Below are 24552 nucleotides of genomic sequence, written 5' to 3'. Positions count from 1 at the left end.
GTGGCTTAATTTCGTTGTGTTGTCTCAATTTCGTTGTGTTTTCAGCTTTTTATTTGCTTAGCTAATTTGGTTGTGTGTTGTGAAATTAGGGTCAGATTTTATTTGACAATACAATACCATTTGAAATGCATGGTACATGTTATCTTTTGCAGAGATGTGATCTTCAGATTATGATTCAAGACCAAGCACAAATGTGCTCCCATCTTTTAAAAAGTGGAGGCAATAACAAATGTGCAGTCACTGATCAAGGATCATTTCCTTAGTCAAGGGCAGCTACTTGAGATCTCGCGATAGTGTTTGAAGCGCGGGATTTGGCTGAAGCAGATGAATGCGCAGTAGTGCTTCTGCAGCGCTGTGGAAATGGCGCCTGCGTTCAAGCAGCAGTACTAGCCGGGGCGGTTAAGACGTTTGCCCTGAGCTCACTGGAAATCAAAGTCTTTTTATTGCCACACACAGGTTCATCACAACAATACGAGAGTTTATTTGCGCGAGTCAAGCCCGGATTATGCCCTGGGAAAGAGTTGTCACGAGAGTCGTGTTTGAAGTATATCCAGTTTTCTTGAGGGCCGTTGTCATTGGAGCGCAGGTAATAAGCTGAGCACGAGCTGACTTGTCAGTCATATTTGTAACAGTCCGGTACATTATATCAGCACATATGTGGATATTCAAACACTCTGCGCGTGAGCACATTTCCCTCGTGCGCGTGGACGTTTGCCAGCGTTAGCGCTTGCAGCTAGGCTAATGTGAGGGGCTCATGGTAAAAATCTGCGACGACACGACTGTTTATACGATATTTAACCCGCGTTCTGTTTTTAAACACAGTTTAGTATGCGTTTGAGTTAATTGGAGATACGTTGTTGTACTTCGTCTTTTTGTCGTTCCTTTGCGTGCCTTTATGTTGATATTATCAATACAGATTGGCAGCTAGCGGTGCTACTGTCGTGCTGAGGTAAGGGAACTCTCTAGCCAATGCTAAACAAGTATTTAAATATGTGTTGTATGTAAATTACACGACTGACAACACCGCATCGGACCTTTGTTTTGCTTTTGATGCATGGAAAATTGTTTGAACCGATTGTTTGGAGAAGACAGCTAGAATTTGAATGCAATTTAGTGCACCTGATCAATTGTCGTCTAAATGTTTAACATGACAAAGAAAAACACGAAATGGTGATGCATGAATATATATTCATGTTCAAAGAACTGGTTTTCTGTCTGTAGCTTAGGATGCATTAAAGGTCAAAACAGATTTTTAAGTTAAGAGTTTTCTGGGACAAACGTATTTCTATCACTAACAGCACAAATACAAGACATATTAAGACATTCCGTTAAGTCATTGTAATTTGAGAATGTTTATCTGTTGTTTTATGCGTACAATATCGCGTAAATACAACATGAGGATCTCTAGTTGTTGACAAACAATCCAGCGATTTATATACTATCCGAATTACTTGGACATCACAATCATAAGACATAAAAATGAATTTTTTCGGGAGCCATTATGTCGATTCATCTTTAAATATAGATGAAACCACTATAATATTTGACTCTGCCTTCACTTAAGTATCAGGTGTCTGTTTTCCCTTGTGAATCTCACGTAAGGGTGGGACGGTTGGTCTACGCGGGCACATGGTTGAGTCCCATAGGCTGCAGCTGTTTGCATCAGATGTTCATGCTTTTCCAGGGGGCACTATTTCCTAGATTAATCCAAAGAATGAACTGTCCTTGTGGAATGTATTCCCATGCTTTAGACATAATCGTGAAAGTTTAGTGTTTCATCCTGTTACAGTTTATGAGTCAGATTAAGAGTGTTTTTTCAAGATAGTGTTATCACCCCTTGTCCACACATTTGAAAGCTGGTAAACATAGCCTGGTAGTATATACTAGGATGATCAAGTACCTGTTCTAAAATAATTTGTTGTATTTTTGCTTTAAGGAGTGGTTTTAAGATTTATACTAGTTAACTCATCTTTACTGTCTTTTGCAGATTTTAAAACTAAAAAATTTAATTTATCGCTTCTAAGAGTGTTTGTCTTTAAAGGGATATTCTGGGTTCAACACATGTTTAGCTCAATATACAGCATTTGTGACAATGTTGATTACCACAAATAATAATTGACTAACCCCTCCTTTTCTTTAAAAGAAAAAACAAAAATCAAGGTTACAGTCAGGCACTCAAAATGGAATTAAAAGGGGGACAATTTTTGTACTGTTTAAAGTCAATAATTTGAAGCTTATTTTATAAAAATGTTCCTTTGAGTCTTAAGCATGTGGTTGTCCAGCCTCTACTTAAAAAAACCTAGTTTAGATCCTTTAGGTCTAAACAAAATTTGGCCTATATCTAAGCTACCATTTATATCTAAGTCACTGGAAAAGATCATTTTCACTGAACTTGTCATTTTTAATGAAAAATGAGCTCTTTGATAAATTTCAGTCTGGTTTTAGATCTGGTCACAGCACAGAATCAGCTCTTCTTAGGGTAGCCAATGACCTATTACTAAAAGTGGACTGATAGCTGTGTTGCCTTAGTTCTGCTGGGTCTAAGCGCAGCATTTGATACAATTGATCATGCTATTCTTATTGAATGTCTAAGGCTATGTTCAGACTGCAGGCAAATCAGATTTTTTTTCTCAAATCAGATCTTTTCAGGCAGACTGTCCGCACTGTTAATTGCAAGTGATCAAGTTAGATTTGCGCATTCAGACATAACCAACCTATCAGCATGGGTTGATTTGGTAACGACATAGGTGTACCCACGTGACGATGCTTTCAAAACATATGCGGGAAAAATGGAGGTACATCATCTTGCTCTCCAAATAAGCGCCCTGTCCAGTCGCGGTGCAGAAGTTCTCCGTCGTACAAGAAAAACTCAGCGACGGAGGAGACTGGTAAATATTGTGATGTTCCGTGCTGCAGTCACGGCCAGCTTATGAATACTTCCGGCATTTCCGTCACCGATTTTTGACATCATCGTTGTGTGTCGTGTTAAGAGTGACGCAGAAGACCATTTGAAATCCGATTTGAGCAGCCAGAGCGTCCGGACTGAGACACATCTGAAAAAATCTGATTTAAATTGCATTTGAAACCACTTCCTGATGTGGTTTGAATCAGATTCGGGAAAATCAGATTTCATGTGGTTTTTTGCTGTCCAGACTATCAAAACTCATCTGGATATGCAAAAAATCTGATTTTTAGTGGCAGTCTGAACATAGCCTAAGGCAGCAAGGAACTGACCTAAGCTGGTTGACCTCTTATTTGCACAATAGAACGTTTTCTGTCAAAATTGGAAACTTCACGTCATCCTGAACTACTATCACCTGTGGGGTCCCTCAAGGTTCCATTTTGGGACCAGTGTTATTTTCATTATATATGCTCCCCCTTGGTGCAATTTTCAGAAAATAATGTATTTCATATCACTTTTATGCTGACGATACGCAGATGTACCTCCTTTGAAATCTGGTGGTGATGTATCTGTTAAATCTCTTTTTGAGTGTCTGAAAGATGTAAAATGCTGGATGGACAGTAACTAATACAAGAAAGAGGGATCATATGTCCCCTATTCTGGCATCTCTGCACTGGTTATCTATTCAATTTAGAATACAATATAAGGTCTTGCTGTATGTTTTTAAAGCTCTGAATGGACTGGCACCAGATTATATTTCTGAGCTTATTACTTTTCACCGCTCCAAGAGATCTCTTAGATCTAATAACCAGCCGCTACTTGATATTCCCCATTCACGCTTAAAGGGTAAAGGAGATCGCGCATTCTCGGTCACTGCCCCAAAGTTGTGGAATGTACTACTAGGGATGGGCATGAGTACTCGGGTGCTCGGAAGTGGCAGCAATGATCGATCATGAGAACGATGATCGATGGTGATCATGCTTGATGTGACTTCTCACCTTATTTGAAATTCAGTGACAATTACCTGACAACTAAACACAAACGTGTCAATGAGGGAGCTTATATTTAATTATGAGATTGATTACGTGTGATTTTGAGGGGTACGTTGATTGTCAGAGACGTCTCATAGCAACCAAACTGATATAAAGCTGCAATGCTATCATTACGATCATCAGAAGAGAGTGTAATTAACCATGTTTTGAACACTTGTCTTTGCAAAACGTTTGCTAAACACGTCTTATTATCACTTAATGTAAGAACTTTGACTCGTTAATGGATATTAATCAATAAAAGTGAATGTTTGTCACTGACTGTAAACCTCCCAGCCCTGGGTGCCAACGTATTTGCGTGACGTAACGCACACCTGCATCTCGACAAATGGAAGTTGAAGATTTCCGCACGAGTTTCCAACTTAGAAGTCCGACATAAAGTGTAATTCCGTTGCACTTAACCCATTTGAAAGGTGGAAATTCCTACTCTCCGAATTGAATGGAACGCTTCATGAATCATCAGAGCAACAACTAAACGGAGCATTGCGGCTTTCCCCACAGGAGCGAACACTTGGACACACACACACACACACACACACACACACACACCAGGTGTGTGGCAGTGGACTCAACGCGATGCGGGTGTTTCAAACAGCTAGACAGAGCGCAGCTAAATGGAACAGAATGCAGCGTCTTCAAAACTGAACTTCAGCTTAACACGCATATTAAAAACACAATGGTTATGGCGTCTCATGTTAAACTAACCGCAATTTGAAAATAGATGGTTCAGACAGTCACTAAAAAAACCTGGCGCGTGCTTACTAAGATTACTACGGTAATCTGAAGGAAGAACAGACAGATGTGCATTGTGCACATTCTTTCATTGAGTTGGGCAGCGAATCTTCACAGTGACAAAATATGATGCAATATATTTTGATTATGCAATCTTTTTTAAATTTTTTTATATATACTATTATAATGAATAGAAACACTGGAACAACAAGAGTGGTGGTGGTTTAGTGGGCTAAAGCACATAACTGGTAATCAGAAGGTTGATGGTTCAATCCCCACAGTCACCACCATTGTGTCCTTGAGCAAGGCACTTAACTCCATGTTGCTCCGGGGGGATTGTCCCTGTAATAAGTGCACTGTAAGTCGCTTTGTATAAAAGCATCTGCCAAATGTAAACAAGATGCAATGCAGCAGCCAAAGATGTAAGTCAGACATGTTATTATATGTTGTCATTGCCCCTTGAGTATTCAACAATTAATTAGTCCGAGTACTTAAGTAGACAAAATGCCCATCCCTATTGACTACCACTATCTATTAGAATCTTTGTAAACATGTTTAAAACCTGTCTAAAGACACATCTGTTTAGTGAAGCCTTTCTAGGTGTTAAACAGATGCATTTGTGCTGTTTATGATTGTTTTAATGCATTTAATACATTTTTAATTTCCTTTTATATCTTTTATAAGATATTTTTATTTTCTTGTTATTGTACAGCACTTTGGTACAGTTTTTTTTTTTTTGCATTTTTTTTTTTTTTTTTTTTGCTTTATAAATACATTTGATTTGAATTATAAAAGCAACCATTAATACTTCTGTTAATCCACAGGTTAGTTCTTCTGTTAAAACTCGTATTATTTGAGCTGTAAAGTTGTTTAAACTGTGTTTTAGGGTTTACGGCATTGTCAGAATGGCCACAAAGTTTACACAGAAAAGGTTAATAAGCGTTTTCACTCTAATTATAATTGTTAATACGGATATTGTTTACGTCTTGTGGCTGTACATTTGAAACGGTGAGTATTTTAATGTTTGCAGATTGACCTCATTCACTTCCACTGTTAGTGCCTCACTGTAACCCAGATTTTTGCTGCTTTTCCATATATATATATATATATATATATAAGGACAGCTGAGTCATTATTTTTTGTGGTAATCAATATTATGCCACAAATGCTGTCGATGGGCTAAACTTGTATTGAATCCAGAATATTCTTTAAAATCACTGATATTTTAACTTCATTTTACAACTCTCTGTATTGAATATTAGAAAAACACAATTGTGGAAACATATGTAGCAACTGCTCCACTATGAAGTGAAAATGTGCTGACAACTGCTGTTTTGTGATGGGCCTTGTCTGTATGATTTTCTGCACAAGTTTGTACATTTTTTATTTGTTGTGCTCTGTCCATTGAGATATATTTTATGGCGAATGACTCGACAGGCAGATTGATTTTTGTTCGCATGTGTTCTCTCTTTAGTGAGCATGCGTGACCTGGCAGCTCAAGTCACCAGCAGCTTGCTGCGCTTCCCAGAGGTGACGATAGATGCTCTGGGCGAGGATGAAGTTACGCTGGACTCTGTGCTGCATGGGAAATTTACTTTTGGTGAGTGTTTTACAACAATGGTATGTTGTTAAGACCATTAGGCTGCATTTGTGAACTGTAGTAATTTTGTTCAAGTGAATTTAATGACAGATGGTATTTCTTCGCTTATTAGATGTTTTAATTTTACCACATTTATCTCACTGATTTTGCTGATGTATTGGGAGCAGGGAAGAATGCATTGGCCTGGCTTGCCTGCGGGCCACAGTTGGAGGTGGTCCATGCAGTTACTGGTGAGCGTTTCTCTGCCTACCACTTCAGCGGGGTGTCAGAGCACCCACCCACTGTGTTGGCAGTACGAGACTTCTGTTGGCTGAAGCGAACAGGGCTGCTTGTGGGTCTGGAGGAAGCAGAAGGCAGCATGCTGTGTCTGTATGATCTTGGCATCTCCCGTGTTGTTAAGGCTGTGGTCATTCCAGGCAGGGTAAGTGTCAATATCACTATTGAGTCGTTGTAGGTAGTTGTATGGAGTTCCTTGATTTTTTTTTGTGAACACTTGACTTTAGGGATGCCACGATTACTCAGTTTAATTTGACTACTCGATTAAAAACATTCCTCTTACAAAATTGCGGAATCGACAAATCGAAAATAAGGCAGAAGTGACGCAGTTCACGGACGAGGGTGCAAACACAACGACAAGAGGTGTCAGCTATGTGACGATGCTTCACTTTACATTTGAAAAACAATGCAGGACTTGAACATCTTTTCAGCAATACAGCATCACTTCAGCAATGCAACAGCACTTGAAAAGATGACATCCAGTTTTCACAAACCCGCTGGATATACACACGCTAAGCTCGTCTGCATGCGACTGCGGTGCTGTCACTCACAACGTTAGAGTAAAAAAAATTATTTAGTAAATACTGTGAATATTGTATTCTGTTTTGCATGCAAGTGATAGTTAAAAAAACAACAAAACAAATAAAATGGCTTTTAAATCTCTATAAAATAGTTTAACCACATAACTTATCCTCAATAAACAAGATTGGTGAGCAGACATTGTTTCTGAAAAAATAAAAATATTTTATTTCCATGGCCTGTTTTCCCATATTTGAGTTCTAAACTAAAATGGGTAGATCATGTTAAACTAGTTAAAGAAAAAAGTAGATCTTGCATTTAAAAAGGTGTGCACACCTGGAGAAGCCAATCTCTGTCAGCTTGAATATACATCTTTTTATTTGATTGATCTGATTTGGGTGTCTGTTGGCTTTAGATATTGTTTGCATAATTGTTTTGTTGTTGTTATTCAGTCATAAAAACTTAGGATAATTAAAGCATTTTAGTCAAACGTGACTTCACCTCGACAGTTGCTCAATTGTCAGAAAAATTGGTAGATTACTCGATTACCAAAATAATCGATAGTGACAGCCCTACTTGACTTAATCCTGTTAATGCACTAGAAGAAGCCTTTATTTTTGTCACACATTATACATTTGCACATATACAGTGAAACATTTTTTTTTTGCATATCCCAGCTAAGCTGGGGTCAGAGTGCGGGGTCAGCCATGATACAGCACCCCTGGAGCAGATAGGGTCAAGGGCCTTGATCAAGGGCCCAACAGTGGCATCTTGGTGGTACTGGGGTTTGAACCCCCTACCTTCTGGTCAGTAACCCAGAGCCTTAACCGCTGAGCCCCCACTAGGCCTAACTCTTTAAAAAAAAAAAAAAAAAAATTTTTTTTTTTTTTTTAATAATTTAACTAATGGAACTGCTTTCTTAGGATTAATTGCTTGTGTGTACTTGTATTCCTCATTTGTATGTCGCTTTAGGTAAAAGTGTCTGCTTAATGAATGTAAGCTTCTTGGGTGAACTTTTCTGAAATGCCCAAAGATTTGTTTATAAAATTGATTCACACCTGTTGTTGTACAGAGAGACACTACTGTGAAGACGTAATCCTTCACAGTAGTGTCTCTCTGTGCAACAACAGGTGTGAATCAATTAAAAAAGCACTGCTGCATTAATCCACTCTTTTTCCACAGATCACAGCCATTGAGTCACTGGTTAGCTATGGTGGGGCCAGTGCTAACACACAGCATCTGCATCAGAGTCTGCGTTGGTTCTTTGGTGTGGCTGCTGTGGTAACAGACATCGGTCATGTTCTACTGGTTGATCTCTGTCTGGATGACCTGTCTTGTAGTCAGAGTGAATTGGAAGCCTCAGGTGAGAGTGTGGCAGACTGCCTTGGTTTTTGCCTTAATGTGACTAGAGTGAAAAGTTTTCTACTAAAGTAATATTATTTAAAGATCAGTCTTGACAGCAGTACAGACATTTCCATAATCTCAAACCATTATTTTAATTTCTTGTTTGGGCTCAGACCTGGAAGTGGTCAATAAATCTCCATCTGAGATTCCACGGTTAAGAGAGGGCGTGACTCAGCAGGGAAGACACTTGTGTCTGCAGATTAGCAGCCCCACAGGTACTGGTGCAACAGCCTTGCAGTACATCCAACGCACCAACCAGCTTGCTGTGGGCTTCTCTGATGGCATCTTACAGCTCTGGAACATGAAGACCCTCAAAAAAGAGTGAGTAAAGTATCAAGGTTCTTAAAGAGCTTGACTTTAGGACATCCTTATTGAGGGTTTGCCTGCTCTGTGCTCTCTAATGCTCCTAGTGTATTTCATGGGTCAGTATAGTAATGCACCAGTTTGTTTGAAACTGTCCTCTTTCTTTCTCTAGATATCACTCACAGCTGGAGGGTGGCAGAGTGCCTGTCTATGCGTTTACTTTTCAGGAGCCTGAGAATGATCCACGGAACTGCTGCTATTTGTGGGCAGTGCAGTCTGCACAGGATCAGTAAGTTAGCCATCTCAAGTGCGTCTACCGCAATCCAGTCATGTTTTTTTATTTTGGCTGTACACATTACCCCTAATATCTGACCTGCAGATTTCCTCTTCTGTTGTTATTGTCTTTCCAGTGAGGGGGATGTGGTTAGCCTTCATTTGTTGCAGCTGGCTTTTGGGGAGAGAAAGTGCTTGACGTCAGGGAAAATTATCTATGAGGTAAATATTTGTGCAGGATTCTTCATTCTGATAGTTTTGGTGGTATGATACATGCTTTTAAAGGAGTGTTCCAGGTTCAGTATAAGTTAAGCTCAATCAACAGCATTTGTGGCATAATATTGATTTCCACAAAAAAATGATTAAAAAAAGGGCACAAATTGCAGTTACAGTATTGCATTTACAATGGAAGTGAATGGGGCCAGTCCATAAACATTAAAATACACATCTTTTCAAATGTATAGACATAAGATGTAAATAATGTGTGTTAACATGATTTTAGTCTGTGTTAAAATTGCTTGATAACCATATCTCTGCTATGTTTTATCCAATATTGCATTTTTGTTATGACAGCGAAACCCTGTTATTGTCTTTTGCTATACCTTACCTTGCTATAAACTATGCATTTTTTATGTTTATGGACTGACCCTTTTCACTTCCATTGTAAGTGCATTACTGTAACCTCTTAAATGAGGGACAGGTCAAAATAATTTTCTGTGATAATAAATATTATCATGAATGCTGTTGATGGAGCTTAATTTCAGCCTGGAACATTCCTTTAATAAGAGTTATATACCATGTTGCTGTTGAAAAGTCTTGACAGATTTTTAACTCTCAGGGTCTAGAGTATTGTGAGGAGCGTTACAGTCAGGACCTGAATGGGACAGCGTTTCCTTTAAGGGCTCAGGCCATTAATACTCGTCTGATCAGTTGTCAGACCATTGAGAAGTTTCGCCACCACCCTGATCGGGACGACAGCATGAATGAAGGTACGTTCGCAGGTCTGTAGCCTTTTAACATGCCTTGTGTAGTAATTGATGCTGTCACATTTATTCTATAGCATTTAATGTTTCTCTGTACTGTTCTCTAATATGTAACATTTAATTTTTTCTCAGTGGCATCTCCTGATACAAGTGTGTCAGTCTTTAGCTGGCAAGTTAAGTCTTACGGACAAGGCCAGCCTTCAACCTTCATTGGAGTCTTTGACATTAACAGATGGTACCATGCTCAGATGCCAGACTCACTTAGGTGAGTACACGTGCAGTAAACCCTAAAAGTCCAATTCCGATTTGTTGTGAAGGGCTGGAGAATGTAGTGTTGCTGTGTCAACAAATGCTTCAAAATAACTTTCCTAAGTCCCTCCGTGTTGGCTCATGTAAACAAAGCACAAGCTTGGTGATTTTAGGGGCTGTCCTGAAGTAGTTGTGTTTAACTTCTGAAGATCTTACTTGAAGACTTTCTCTCCTCTCTTGCTCAGAGCTGGGGAATCCTTGAGGAACTGTCCTTATCTGGCTGTGTGGTCTCTTGACTCTGTGGTAGAGATGACAGCTCCATGTCCCCTGATGGACATTCTAGTTCATGAGCGCAGTCTTAGTAGGGGTCTGCCCTACACAAGCCCTCCACCAGAACAGTTCTTCAATCCCACCACCTACAACTTCGGCAAGTCATCCATTAAATTCTTGAATTAACTGTGTTGATTAATACTGGTATTTCACAGGCTCCAGCTGATTCCAAACATCTGTTTGTTGTAATTTTTCTCCTTTTCTAGATGCTAGCTGTTTGCTTAATGCTGGAATTGTGCACTTTACTTGCTCTGGCTATCAAAAAGAGGTTAGATTTTAACCCTTTATTTGGTGTAAATCTTGAATACTTTTTCTCTGTGTCAGGATACGTGACATCGTTAAACTTATTCAACTCTCATTCTTCACTCTCAGACCCTGAGCTACTTGAAGAAAGTGGCACCAAGTTTGAGTGAAAGCATCTCCAATGGATTCTCACGTTGCCTCATGTCTGGACTCCTGTCCTCTCGCCTGGCTGATGTCCAGCCCTCCAGCCTGTCCCAGGTAACCTTCAGCATTTTCTCAGAGAGAGATCACTTAAGTGTTATTAGTTTTTCTTTTGTATATAGATGTGGGTGAAATCTGTTAAATGAATAGTTCACCCAAAAATGAAAATTCTCTCATAATTTACTCGCCCTCATGCCTTCCCAGATGTCTATGACTTTCTTCAGCAGAACGCAAATGAAGATTTTTTTGGAAGAATATTTCAGCTCTGTAGGTTCATAAAATGCAAGTGAATGGTTGCCAAATTTGGGTGAACGGGTGCAAACCACAGCCGGCCAGAAGCGAACATTTTATTAAAAAAAAGTTTTAAATATTGATCTATTTCTTACACACACCTAGTGTTTTGCTTCAGAAGACATTAATCCACTGGAGTCATATTGATTACTTTTATGTTGGCAATATGCGATTTTTGGAGCTACAAAGGTCTGATCACCATTCACTTGCATTTTGTGGACCTACAGAGCTGAAATATTCTTTCAAAAATCATTGTGTTCTGCTGAAGAAAGTCATACACATCTGTGATGGCATGAGGGTGAGTAAATTACAGAATTTTCATTTCTGGGTGAACTATTCTTTAAGTACATGTATATGTTTACTCGTTTCATTATGGTTGTATGCATTATAACATGCATTATAGTGATCCATTTCTCAAGGGTTTGATTTGCATTCAGGAGGAGCAGCTTGATGCCATTTTGTGCACTGCTGTGGAGACAAGCTCACTAGGACTCATCACTGGCTGCATTAAACAGTGGACAACTGAGGGTAAAGAAGAGAAAATGTTTTCCTTACACTTGTTCAGATTGATAACCAGTAAATGGGGTGCTAAAAGGATGCACAATAAATATTTGAAAAACATTTTTTTTCTTGACTGCCATTGTAACATTTCTGCATACAGAGCAACCACGATCAGCTGTTAACCTGCGCTATATACTGGAGTGGGCCTGGAACAAGGTTGTGCACACTAAGGATGAGCTGGATGATATATGTAAGTATCATTCACATTCTCCCCTTAAACTTGTCTTTATTCTAAGCATGGTTTCATTGTGAATTTAAAGGAATAGTTCACCCAAAAATGATATTTCTCTCATTAATTCGCCCTTATTCCATTTCAAACTCGTATGACTTTCATCTGTGGAACACAAAGATATTTTGATGGAGATATGATGAGAGGGTGTACGCTGTACATGTGCTCTGTATTTGCATCAAGTGCGAGGAAGTGTAATCAAGCTTCAAATCGTGATTGTGCCTTGGAGACTGCAGATGTCAAGTTTTATTTTGAAAAAGGTGTTACATTTTGGTCTGTTCTCACCTAATACTGATTGTATCGCTTCAGAAGACATGGATTAAACTACTTTTTATGGATTACCTTTATGCTGCCTTTGTCCTTTTTGGAGCGCAAAAGTGTTGGTGCTCATTGATGTGCAATGTATGGATACTGTATATTCACAACATAACTGTAATAAAATGTCTTTGTTTGACTGTGTAAGGGGGAGTACATTTCTGATCATAGTTCTTTTCTGTTTATCCAGGTGCTCCACTCTTTGACAGCTCCACAAACTTTACAGATCCTCAGACACTGCAGCTGATACAGCACAGTCAGCGCTTGCTGGCAAACCTCAGCACCATCTTCCACTGTTTACTTAATGAGGCTCAGGAGCTCACACAAAATGGTAACAGTACACTCACACATAACACTGTTCTGTGTTTGTTGAATATTTCACTGGGAGCATCTCAATCAGCTCCCTAGTTCAGTAGTCAGGGCACTGATCAGGGAGTCAGCCATTTTTAGGGCTGTCTCAATCTCAAAATTGTTCCAGTGCACTGAAACGTTCGCTCCCTAAAAAAAATCCCACAGTGCACTGTTAAAAACCATGGAGCATCGTTACTCACTATGTTCCCTTACCGGAAACTGTCATTTCTTCTGAAGTCTCAAGTCGTTAGATAAAGAGCACAAGTGTAAAACTGTGAAGTACAAGCCTTATTTTCTCTTTAAAAGAGATGTTGTTTGTAATGTCGTTGATTCATTATTACCATGAAAGTGAAACAATCTTTTAAAAATGAGTTGCTAAAAGTTTAAAAAACACTCCTATATATTTTTGTTTATGCCATTTATAGGGCTGCAACTAACGATTATTTTGATATTCGATTAATTAACGATTATTAGAAAGATTATTCGACTATTCTGCGATTTAGATATGTAGACTTGCTTTAAGAGAATGTATCTTGTATTATGTATATAAGTGTATCACTTGGTTATACTTCTGCGAGTGCAGTTAAGGCAAAATATACTTGTATTCAAGATCTATTCTCTAAAAGCAAGTCTGAATATCTTATATGCTGCTGCTCAGGTGAATGAATCTTTTTTTTATTTATTATTATTTTATTGTTATTTTTTTGTTTTATATATAAGGATTTTTAGATATTTTAAAATATTTGTATTTTTAATATATTCAACATTCTCAAATGTCTTTAGTTGAAATTTAACTAAATGACAGAGTGTGCCTCAGCCAGGTGCAGTTTCAGTCTCTCCCCCTTAGATCGGGACATTTGCGCAACTCATAGAAGAGCCGCTGACCGCACAGAGAAATGCCAGTTTCGGAGTTTGAAGGTATTTACGTGATCTACTTCCATATTATTTGAACTTTAATAAAGTTATAACGCATTAAAGATGTAAAACCAGGGTGTTTCCTTTAAAGACGCTCGACACGCAAGTTTTGCTTCAGCGGATCGGCAGCTCCAGCTCCGTTTATTTCACAACAAGAGTGCTTCTGTATTTACTTATTTTGTATTTTTGCATTATAATTCCCTCATACTTTGTGATCTACATCATCTGAAGCTATTTGGAAAGTTTAGAGTGCATCTGGACTGTGAGCGGTGTTTTCTTCCTCTCCTCAGTCAGGTGCGAGCTGCAGTGCTGCTCTTACGCGTCATCTTTTAGAGTTTAATGTGATCTCATGTTACGTTAAATGAGATCAAAGGACTATTTGACAACAAAAATGTTTGTCGACCAATTTTTTTTTTTTTTTTTTTTTTTACTGTCGCCATTGTCAATAATGTCGACTAATCATTTCAGCCCTAGCCATTTATCTGTTATAACGCTGTACGTTTAAATATTTCCAACAAAAATTAACGATAGTGTCATTTATACAGCGATGGTGTTGTAACAGCTGCGCTGCAATACGGGAACTCGTTAATGTGTCGCGGTTGACTTGAGTCATAAGTGTCTAATGTTTAGTGAATGGACACCCTTGCCAGTGCCCAAATGTTTGTTCACGAGATACTGATTCAGGACATAGGGAGCTGATTGAGACACAGGGACTGTTATTGAGATGGTCTTTCCAAGCACTAAAATGACTTTTGAACTTTGCTTGTGTTTGTCTCCAGGATTGATTGGACTCATGAACAAATGCATGGTGTCTAGTTTGATCTCCCAGTACTCTCAGGTGGTTCTGTGGTTTTGTCGAACGGGTCTTCTTCCAGAGGCCTCTGGTATGACTGTGTCCAAAGCTTAACTCAGACTTGGGATTTAAACATTTGTGTAAATCATATTTGCATATGTTAAACTGTTTTTCTGTTTAATAGATGAAGATGTACTGCAAATATCAAGGCCCTTTTATAGTTATTCAATTATAAAAAACTACTACATTAGCCAAAGGGAAGAGTTACAGAGACTTGCCAAGTAAGTTGCTGATATTCCAAATTGCATTTTGATAAGTTAATTAATGACTCCTTATCTTTCATATAGTAATATAAAATATATGTTGTTGGAGTCGTGGCTCAGTGGTTAGTGCATTTGCTGCAGGCTCGTTTTCTTAGGCGGGTGATGCATGTTCAAGTTTGGCCTGTGACATATCCCAATTTCATTCACACTTTCTATTCCCAGTAATTTCTTAACTGTAATATCTTCTAAGATATAATAAGGTAAAAGCCCAAAACAATAAATCGTATTCCTTCTGTAGGGACAAGTGGTGTGCAGACTGCCTCATGATTGATGGCCTTGTTAGTCAATGTGGGGAACGTCTTGCTGAACTCTGGAAAAGGGACCAGGGTGGAACAGGACAGTATCCTCCCCCATCACTTCATGTCAGTAAAGGCAGAACAGAAAAAATCAATTTAAAAGAACACTGCCTTCCTCAGCTTTGCTTAATTTTTTTTGTGCTCTTGTACACAACTTAACAGGCCTTGCTGGATATTTACCTCCTGGAAAACATTGAAGAGTCTGCCAAACATGCCATTGTATCCTTTCTTAATCTCTATTGCATCAATGCTATATTATATTTGAATATGCTTGTCATAAATATTGTGCTCTTTGTCATCAGTCAATAAAGATTATTCCTTGACAGCCTTTTAGGTTATTTATTTGCTACTGGATGTGATGTACTCATTTCCTAATAAAAGTGGGGCATCAGTGGAGTCTTTTCCCACAGCATTTGCCATTCCCATTGGTTTAGTGAAACTGGTACAAGGTCTGTGGTTGCTGGATCATCATGATCATGAGGTACATTGTGGTTTGACTGCCAAATGTTTTGTTTATGAATTTTTCCATGAACGCCACATGGTTTAGCTTATTTGCATCTATATGCAAGTTTTATTGAAGACAATCTTTTATTTAGATTTATTTGTATCATAAGATACAGCTAATAATACAAGACATTGGAAGGATATTAGTTGAAAACAATACTGCTATAGTGGATTTGTGTTATGCACATAATTCTTTATGTAGGACTTGTGGTTTTCTCCACCAGAGATCTTTGGAGCTGCTATTACACCCATCCACCAGTCACTCTCTGTGGAGCTGGCAACATGAGCGTGTCCTGCAGGCTTTGATGTGTCAGCAGAAGCACAGCATTGCCCTTCGTTACCTGCATGTGATGAAGCCTCCCCTGTGCACTACCAACCAAGCCAAGCTGTGCCTCTCTGTTCTACTCTATAACAGGTAGAAATACAATAATTCTCGGGGCGTGCCATGTAACTTAATCGATTGTTTCATCGTCATTTTAAGATTTCTTGGGCTCATTTGCAGTTGTGAGTCTCTTAATTTGGTCTGTGTTGGCAAACAGATGTATTGTGGAGGCCTGGGCATTGTTAAGGCAGCACTGTAATAAGCTGAACATGGAGGAGGTGATGAGGTTTCTCTTTGAGACCTGTCAGGTGCTGGGTCTGATGAAAGAGCTTCTAAAGCTGCCCCTTGGACTGGCTGAGCAGGTGAAATTCTATCAATTTGGAATTTTGTTTAAGGAACACTAGAGTGCATATTTTATCAATTATTGTTATAGTGTGGGATAAACATCATCCATCAAGCATTTAAGCATCTAAATGGATCTGTGCAGGAGTGCCTGGAACGGTTTCTTCAAAGCACTGGAGGTTTTCAGAATCGGGAGATGCTTATGGTCCACTACCTCCAGCAAGCAAATTATGTGCCTGCCCTGCAACTTAACCAGACCCTCAAATTGAACCTTGCAGTATGTTTAGTTCCATATTGTACTCCGTTTAGTCTTATTTTATTGTTTGGGGGGGGGGGGATTACAGTTCACAGAACTGTTACTCTAATTATTTTGTCTGATTCAGACTGATCAGGATCCTAAAATGAAGGAAAGATCAAACACGAGGAACTCCATCCTAAATCAGTATGGTAAAGTTCTTCCTCGTGTTCAACGGAAACTAGCCATTGAACGAGCAAAACCCTACCAACACCCTACTACAATCCACAGAGAAGGTACCTGTAATGGTCATATTAACTGGGACACAAGTCTGGGCATCAATCTGGTTAGTGTTCTCTTGATTTGACCTGTAATGTATTCTTTTCTCACCCCTAGTTAAAAGACCCCAGCCCCTGTCCACTGTAGCTAAACGTTCAGCTTCTGAAAATGTAATGACCAGAGCAGCCTTTATCAATAATGTTCTCTCAAAGATCGAAGAAGTGTGGGTTGGCAAGAACCCCACTCCAGAGTCATCCCCTTACAAAAGGTATTCACTTTCTTCTGGCCTTCATTTTGTCTGTAGATTGAAATATTATATTGCACCTTTTAAAATCTTACACTCACCATATGTTTTGGTGTTTATTTCCTTTGCAGCCCCAAAGAGTCAGAGGTACCAGTGCTTAGCCTGCATCCTGCTTCTCCAAATCTACCCGAGCCCTTTGTGGGAACGCCTATCAACATGTTAACCAAGAGGATGTCCAGGTAAAACACTCATAAAACTATATTAGTGCTTTGTAGAAATACTAACTGTATTAGTGCAATGTAACTGTCTTGTGATAAACATTAGTAACGTAACCCTTGGTTAATCACCAGGCTTCTGGATTTGGTTGTGCAGCCATCTTCCCAAAGTTCTCCAGAGAGTTCTAATTTGTTGGGAACACCTTCAAGGCCCATTACCTCATGGGCTGGCCCAAAGAGCATCAGCAAGGCACCTGAGCTCAATCTGTTACAAACTCCACAAGTGGTAAAGGTGAGACACCCTTCTTAATGAAAACATATATTTTTTTATAAGTTACTGAAGTCACACTCTGATTCAAAGCTTTTAACCCTCACCGTGGTGAACCAACTTAGATTTGTATAGGGTTATATCTATTCCTTCCATAGTTGTTTTTATCCATTGGTGTTTTATGTGTTTTAAAACGTGAATATCCTCTTAAAAACTCCTTGGAATTTCTTTAGAGAGCTCGAGCCTTGGCATCAGGCCCGGTTTTCTCAGCCTTCACCCCACAGTCCATTCTGAGGAGCAGCCTACGTCCCACTCCTGTGGCCACACCCTCTGCCTCCCCAGGTCGATCTATCACTCCCCCTCTCCGCCCCAAAGAGAGTCGTATTACCTTCATAGAGGAGGCTGATTCTCCAGAACCTCCCAAGGGTCCTGTCCACTGGAACACTGGGGTAAGACTGCGTGTACAGTCACGATTTATAGGTCTGTTCAACAAGAGTGTGGAAGATTTCATTCTGAGCTGTATTGCCATAGCCAGAAGAGATTTGAGAAATGTTTGCAATAGTAACGTGTGTTTTTTTTTAAAAACTTTTTTTCAGGTGGCCATTAGCAGGGAGAGCAATACACCTAAGAGATCTTCCCCATGTCTCAAAGCAAACATCGAGGCCTGGAGTGAACATTCAGATGTGGAAGATGATGAGAAAGAACTAAGTAAGACCAGCATGCCCTCACTGGAAGAGAGAGAGAACGCTAATGTAGAATCTGATACTGGATCTTCTGTTAAAGATATCCCTGCTGTGGTGACCAAACTAGTGCTTCCTACTCTTGTGCGACGCCCTAGTCTTGGGCAAGAAACAAGTCTCATCTCCAATCAGTCTGATAGCACTCTTGAGTTCCATGATGCTCCAGCTCCTGAGGATCTTCTGGAAACACAAAAAGAACATCAATTGGATGACAGTGTGGATTGGGAGGTTACAGTAAATCTTCCTAACACTTCAGAGGAAGATTTACCCCCAGTAGATGGTGGCACTACAGCAGAGTTGCCCTCTGTTGCTCTGCCTGTGAAAGACCAAAATACAGATGAGAACAGGTCTGACCAAAATGTTTTCAGTGACAAAAGCCCTTCAGACACACAGCAAACTCAGCAACAGAGTCTTGAGCTTAAGGTGCATGTTAATGTTGAGAGCGATCTCACAAAGGAAGTGACAGAGGAGCGGTGTGAGAGAACTTCAGAGGCTCCGGTTCTCAAGCCAAATGACATGGAACCAGAACTTGTACTTCCAATAGAGGAGCCAAGAGTAGAATCTTTGGTTGAGGTTTCAGAACATTCTGAAGTCCAGGAACCAACTGAAGCCGAAGAATCAGTTAATGAGTCCTCCATCTTTGAAGCTGATGTTCTTCCGGTTGATGAGCCTGCAAACCATAAGTCCAATGAAGAAAATGCTGCTCCTGACACTACTGAAGAACCGGCCAGTGAGGCCTTTGGTTTGTCCAAGCTTCCAGCAGTTGAGTTGGTCAACCATGAACCTGTGGCTGATGCTCCACTTCATGCACGTATTACTGGTGAACATAAGAACAATGAGGAATGTGAAGAGGAGTCAATGGAAACCTCAGGTGAGAGCCTACAATATGTGGGACAACCAAATACTAGTACAAAGAACATACATTTTCTTATTCTTGAATCCTGATGACTTGTGTCAGCTATGTATATAGGGCTGCAGAATTATTCAAAAAAAGATCAAGATTACAATTACAGCTGCCCCAATTAACTAATTGTGATGTGTCAATTACAGCACTCCATTTAGGTCTACTCCCATTGCGTCAAAATGTTTTGGTCCATTGTGTATATGAATGCAATGGCAAATCAAAGGTGTGTAGATAAGTCTAAAGGAATATCTATCAGTAATGCTCACTTTGTGTTTATTCAAAATTTGAATAACACCTTTGTTTTTCATGCAATTAAAATAATAAAGCAATTCATGAACACTGTTTTCAACTTGTTTTGGTTGTGTAGCCTACAGTACGTAAAGAATATGGCATGCAGTTGCTCAGCACCTTATGTAAATTCTGTTAATTGAAATGAATAATCGCAATGACAGTAGCAAGGACAATAATTGACAATTATAATTTGTCATAATCGTGCAACAATATATAGTATGGTAGTTTTTTGCTTTTGATATTGGGTAGTTCTCATTAAAAAAAAACTAATTTCAGATGGGGACAGTTTTATTTTCATGAAAATTTAAAATGTCAAATGGATTTATATTATAGATTTGGATGCATTTGTGGAACAGCATTTGTTTGGCCCAGATCTTTCCCCACCCTTGACCCGGTCCTGTATTAGAGAAGCCTCAGATGCATCACTGAACAGGTACTCTGCACACTGCTTCCTTTATTTTAAGACCATTTAATATTTAATGCTATTTTTCCATTTATGACATTTGTTTTTGCGCAATACGCCATATAGTGAACCAGTTTTTGACATCAAGGAAGTTCAACTTGATCCTGAGAATGCAGCAAATCTGAAAACACAGACATCTGTCACCTCTTCAGAACCTGCATCCTCAGAGTCCAGATGTAAGTCTCCCTCATTCTTTTTTAGGTGAAGGTTGACCTAAAACATGGAAATATTACAAACCTTCAAAATTCTTTATTTAGCTGTAGTGACCTTAAATGAAAGCTCATCACTCACAGGTGCTGAATCTGAGGAAGAGGAGACTGGAGATGAGAACTTGGAGGACTCTGGTAGTGAGGTTGAGATCATAGAGGAAGTGAAGGGTAATGGTAGGAATAGCCACCAGCCTGCTCCTGCCCTTTACTTGGAGGAACTCCCAGCACATGAGCAGTACCTCCAAGAAGAAGCCTGTGCCGTGCTCTCGCTGGTCACTCCTGAGACACAGTTGAAAGTGAGTGCATTAATTTTCTTATTACTTTATCTAATTTAGTCTGCTTTGCCTCTTAAACTAGCTCTTAATCTTATTGCGGTTGCAACTGGTATGTACAAAATACAAAAAGTCAGATAAACATAGATGATGTTGTGCCTGGTTAGGACACAGTGTTAGTTCCAGCAATCATGATTTTTATGGACTCAGGCTCTTGTTCTGAATTTTCACTTTGCAGGTTATTGACAGTGACATGTTAGAGGAAGAAGGTGAAGTGCTAATGGTTGGCCTTGGCCCTGCAGATCTAGATGAGGAAGATGCAGTATGTTATACTCGGCTAAAGCCATCCACCACTCTCCTGGTGCCTGTAGAGCTGGCTGAGCAGCATAAGCATCTTATAGTTGGAGGAACTTCACAGACCCTCAACAGTGAGGGTCCAGGAGACTCTGGTGGCTTTACGCTCATGTTGGAGCCAGATGTGGAGGAGCTGCCTATCATTTCAGAGTTGGACCACAATAATCAATTGCTATCTCTACGTGAGCAAGAACAACCTCAGGACATGGAGAATCAGCTTACAACAAACTCGGAGGTTGTCATTTTGGAACATACTGTTTATGTTCCAGACAACACATTAGAACAAGAAAAAATCTTGGTGTCAGACCTTGAACCTGTTGTCATTGGTGCTCCTGAAACTGGTGAGCAACCAGACGTACCAGCTGAGGTACACCATGAACAGATGGTGGAACCAGCATCCACACCAGAATCGGTGCCTTCTCTTAAAGAGACAGAAGGACTAACCAATGGTGATATACTAGATTGTGGTCCTTCTGAGATCCAGGAAGAATTACATGCCCCTCTTCATAGGGAAGTATTGGAGTCTTCTCTGCCAGAGAATGTCTTGCTCCCAGAAAAGCTTTTAGTAAAAGCAAATGAGGATTCCAAATTGGATGCAGGGATGTTGTCTGTGGCTAAAGATAATATAATGGAGTCTAACCAAGTAGACAATGCCCCCACATTGGGTGGAGAAGTTGAACTTTCCACAACAAAAGAGATGGCAAGACCAAAGTCTCCAGCAAGATCTAGGTCCCCTGCAAGATCTAAAGTACAAAGATCTAAAAAAGATAGAGAGGAAGTTTTAGAGAACTTCAAAGCGTTGCCACGTAGCCCATCACGTAGTACAAGGAAAACTGTCATGTTTCCTGTACCCAACCTTGATGCTGACAAAGATCTCACTGAGGAGGAGCAAATGGATTCTCAGGTACCTTCTACACCAAGACGTGTTACAAGGAGTTGCAAGCAACTACAGGACTGTGAAGTTCCTGTTACACCCAGAAGAAGCACAAGAAAAGCAGATGCAGATCAGAGAGATAACAATGATGACCATGATATGACTTCTGCAAAAATATCAAAGACTTCAAGTCCAGCGCGAAAAACCCAGCAGAAAGCCACACCTAGGAAAGGATTCCGAAGAACCAGGAACACAACAGTGGATGAAGATGAGGCCCTGTTTATGGACCTGCCTCCAAATGACTATTCAGAACCACAGGCCAGGCAGAGCACTAGAAAAGTACAAGCAATCGTCGAAGTTCAAGAGACCCATCAAGATGTCCCAGTCGAGAGGGCGCAGTCTGCCAATGTAAGTAGCAGTCCTAGTAGGGCTACACGCAAGTCCACAAGAGGACTTGCATTAGAAAGTTTCTCACAGGATCCTCAGGAAGATGCTGCTTCTCTAACTCAACCCCTAAAAACTCCTCCAAGGAGCAGGAGAAAGACTGTGGCCAGCACTATGGAGAAAGCTAACAATGCCACCTTTATTATTGATGATGCACAACTTCAAAGTGTTTCAAGACGACTAACCAGAAGCCAGCATTGGAATCAAATAGAGGGTCCTGGCAAAGAGAGAAAAGTCTTGATTCCTCTCGAATTGGAGTCTAAAGTTCCCCTGGCTGATGCCTTTGCAGATCGATTCAAAGGCGAGGAGAGTGTTCCGGTTGTAACTGAAATAATACGTGCCAAGAGAAGAACCACTAGATCTGCAGCACCTGCAGAATCACTGAGTGGAGCTCAGAATGCAGTCAATGAAGATTCAAAGTTTTTGGTATCCGATGAAACGCAAGAATCTGCAAGCAAGTCACTTGCAAGTGCTGGACGTACACGAGCAAGCAAAGTGTCAAAACACCTTGACGAACATAATTCTTCATCTGTTAGTGATTCAGGCTCTTCCACAGCTGACCTGAAAAGAACAAAAGGTAGCAGCAGTTATGTCAGTCAATAATGTAATGCCTCTTTGGACAGTTATTTACACTTTCCACTGCCTTATTGTTCCCTTAATCCCAATGTATCCACTGTCATTTCTTTTTAGGTAGGAGAACAGTTGTACAAAATGATACTGAAGTGCCAGAGATTTTGACCCCTCTTGTGCCTTTAACACAAAGCACAGAAGATGCAACTGGTTCTCATTCCAAAGAGGTAAGAAGCTCTCCCATCATGTTCTGTACCAGGTTCATTATATTTCTTTGTAAATTAAGAGTCAAAAGAGGCAAATAACTTTAAAATGATCGATTATATATAGTGTGATGGATTAGATGCAGCGCACTTCAAGAGGTCTTATTTTTCACAGGACAACGGCCCAGTGGTAGATTATGATGCAGTTTTCAAACCCAGAAGGAAGAGAACAACCAGGTGAACTTTGCATTTTACGTATAGTCCAATTGAAATTGTTGTACATTGGCTCTGGTTTCAATGTCATGTCCTGATTAATGAATATGTTTGATCTGTTGTCTGTTTAACAGGGCAAAAGCTGCCCCAGTACCCCCACCACCAGTTGAGATCAGCTTTCTCTCTCCACTGGCCAGTCCAGTCGAACCAGTTGCTATAACCAAACAAAGAACTGATAAAAAGGAAACACCCTCACTGAGGATGAACCTACGCCGTAAACGCATGATGGATGCCATTTTTCCCAAACCCATTACACAGAGGAAGAAACTTTGATTGTGAATTTGAACTTTTTGTTTGGACTTTTCTCCCAATGCACTGAATGACTTGTCTCCCAATGCGCTCTCCTTTCCCTATTTCTTGAGAAATCTGCAACTTGCTGTTTTCTAACTAAGATAATCAATGAATAATGTTTGGAATAAACATCAAATTTTGAATAAATTTAATATAAATTATGATGTTTGCAGTAAGGAGCGCTGAAGGACTTGAGCACCAAAAAAGGAGATGGCTTAGTTTTTAAATGTGTTTCTACTAATTGATGCAAATGTAAATAGCCTTTTAGGTATGTTATAAATAAAATGTGATACTTAATTATTTTGTTACTTCATTTTGTCTATAAAAAGGACTGCAACAAATGTAAAGCCAGAGCATACAAATGTTTATTGTTATACCACTTGGGTGATGTAATTCATAAAGATGAATACCTTACACTGGTTAAAAGTGTGAAAAAGATTGTCCATGTTATATGGATGGACTTTGTTTTATGGCACTTGGTCTCCTATCTTGAGGTCTTAAGCTGAAGAACACTTAGATTTGTTTGTCCATTGAAGATAATAACATTTATTATGCATCAGTTTTATTTTGAAGAGCATTGTGAAGTTGTTTGTAATGCCTATTTGCTTTTAAATACAGAACGAGTTTGCAATTCTGCTGCAATTTCACTTATTTGCAAAGCTGCTGATTCAACCATCAAGAACCATCTTACCTAAAAGAAATTCTATGTCCATTTTGCTGTAAAATGTCTTTCTAAAGAAGGTAAAGAGATCCAGTGTTGGACATGCAATTATTATTTTAATCCCAGTTCTATCTGTGTCCAGCTTTCAATTACCACAGGAAAAAAAATAAATCAACGTGTGCTCAGTGGTTCACTTCCAATACAAGTCTATGGGGCAAGCATACAAGGCAGTCGAGTGCCATATGTTATCCCAAAAACAGTCAAAACAACCCAAACGAGGTTCACTAATGAGAACAAGCTCCACAGATGCAGATGTCCCAAGCAGGCAAGGGTGTAGATCTGGGGGATTGCAGCATGAAGCATTTACATATTTCCATTGATCATGGCATAAATAATGGGGGGGGGGGTTGTACTTGCTTATTTTGATTATTGGGGGGCGTAGATTACCTCCTGGAA

At 39.7% G+C, this 24552-nt stretch overlaps 1 protein-coding gene across 4 annotated transcripts; it reads left to right on the top strand.

Moving 5' to 3' along the window:
- The first annotated feature begins 344 nt into the window (after positions 1-344).
- On the top strand, positions 345-23732 carry LOC127411080 (protein ELYS-like). Of its 4 annotated transcripts, none has more exons than XM_051646448.1 (36): positions 345-586; positions 6158-6283; positions 6451-6704; positions 8261-8441; positions 8596-8803; positions 8958-9074; positions 9196-9280; positions 9897-10047; positions 10174-10306; positions 10536-10717; positions 10827-10888; positions 10993-11121; positions 11793-11883; positions 12017-12106; positions 12651-12791; positions 14506-14610; positions 14704-14800; positions 15081-15204; positions 15301-15357; positions 15473-15619; positions 15867-16057; positions 16182-16326; positions 16452-16583; positions 16690-16837; positions 16938-17088; positions 17196-17303; positions 17415-17571; positions 17781-17996; positions 18144-19158; positions 19816-19915; positions 20012-20121; positions 20239-20450; positions 20665-22675; positions 22789-22895; positions 23047-23108; positions 23219-23732. In XM_051646448.1, the coding sequence occupies exons 2-36, from the start codon at positions 6163-6165 to the stop codon at positions 23415-23417; spliced, it is 7539 nt and encodes a 2512-aa protein (XP_051502408.1). In that variant the 5' UTR covers positions 345-586; positions 6158-6162; the 3' UTR covers positions 23418-23732. The 4 variants fall into 4 exon arrangements, with proteins under 4 accessions (XP_051502408.1, XP_051502406.1, XP_051502407.1 ...); XM_051646446.1 differs by having other exon boundaries at positions 9897-10059; XM_051646447.1 differs by having other exon boundaries at positions 6448-6704.
- The last annotated feature ends 820 nt before the right edge of the window (positions 23733-24552 follow it).

This window comes from Myxocyprinus asiaticus, chromosome 20 (genome assembly GCF_019703515.2).
Source record: "Myxocyprinus asiaticus isolate MX2 ecotype Aquarium Trade chromosome 20, UBuf_Myxa_2, whole genome shotgun sequence".
NCBI classification, from domain to species: domain Eukaryota; kingdom Metazoa; phylum Chordata; class Actinopteri; order Cypriniformes; family Catostomidae; genus Myxocyprinus; species Myxocyprinus asiaticus.
This window is presented reverse-complemented; position numbering and strand designations above follow the sequence as displayed.

Excerpts from the sequence above, each read along its gene's own strand:
- LOC127411080 (XM_051646445.1), top strand. The coding sequence starts at position 6,163 with ATGCGTGACCTGGCAGCTCAAGTCACCAGCAGCTTGCTGCGCTTCCCA. Across the intron at positions 11,122-11,792 it reads AGCCCTCCAGCCTGTCCCAG|GAGGAGCAGCTTGATGCCAT; the intron begins GTAACCTTCAGC and ends ATTTGCATTCAG. Across the intron at positions 11,884-12,016 it reads TAAACAGTGGACAACTGAGG|AGCAACCACGATCAGCTGTT; the intron begins GTAAAGAAGAGA and ends TTCTGCATACAG.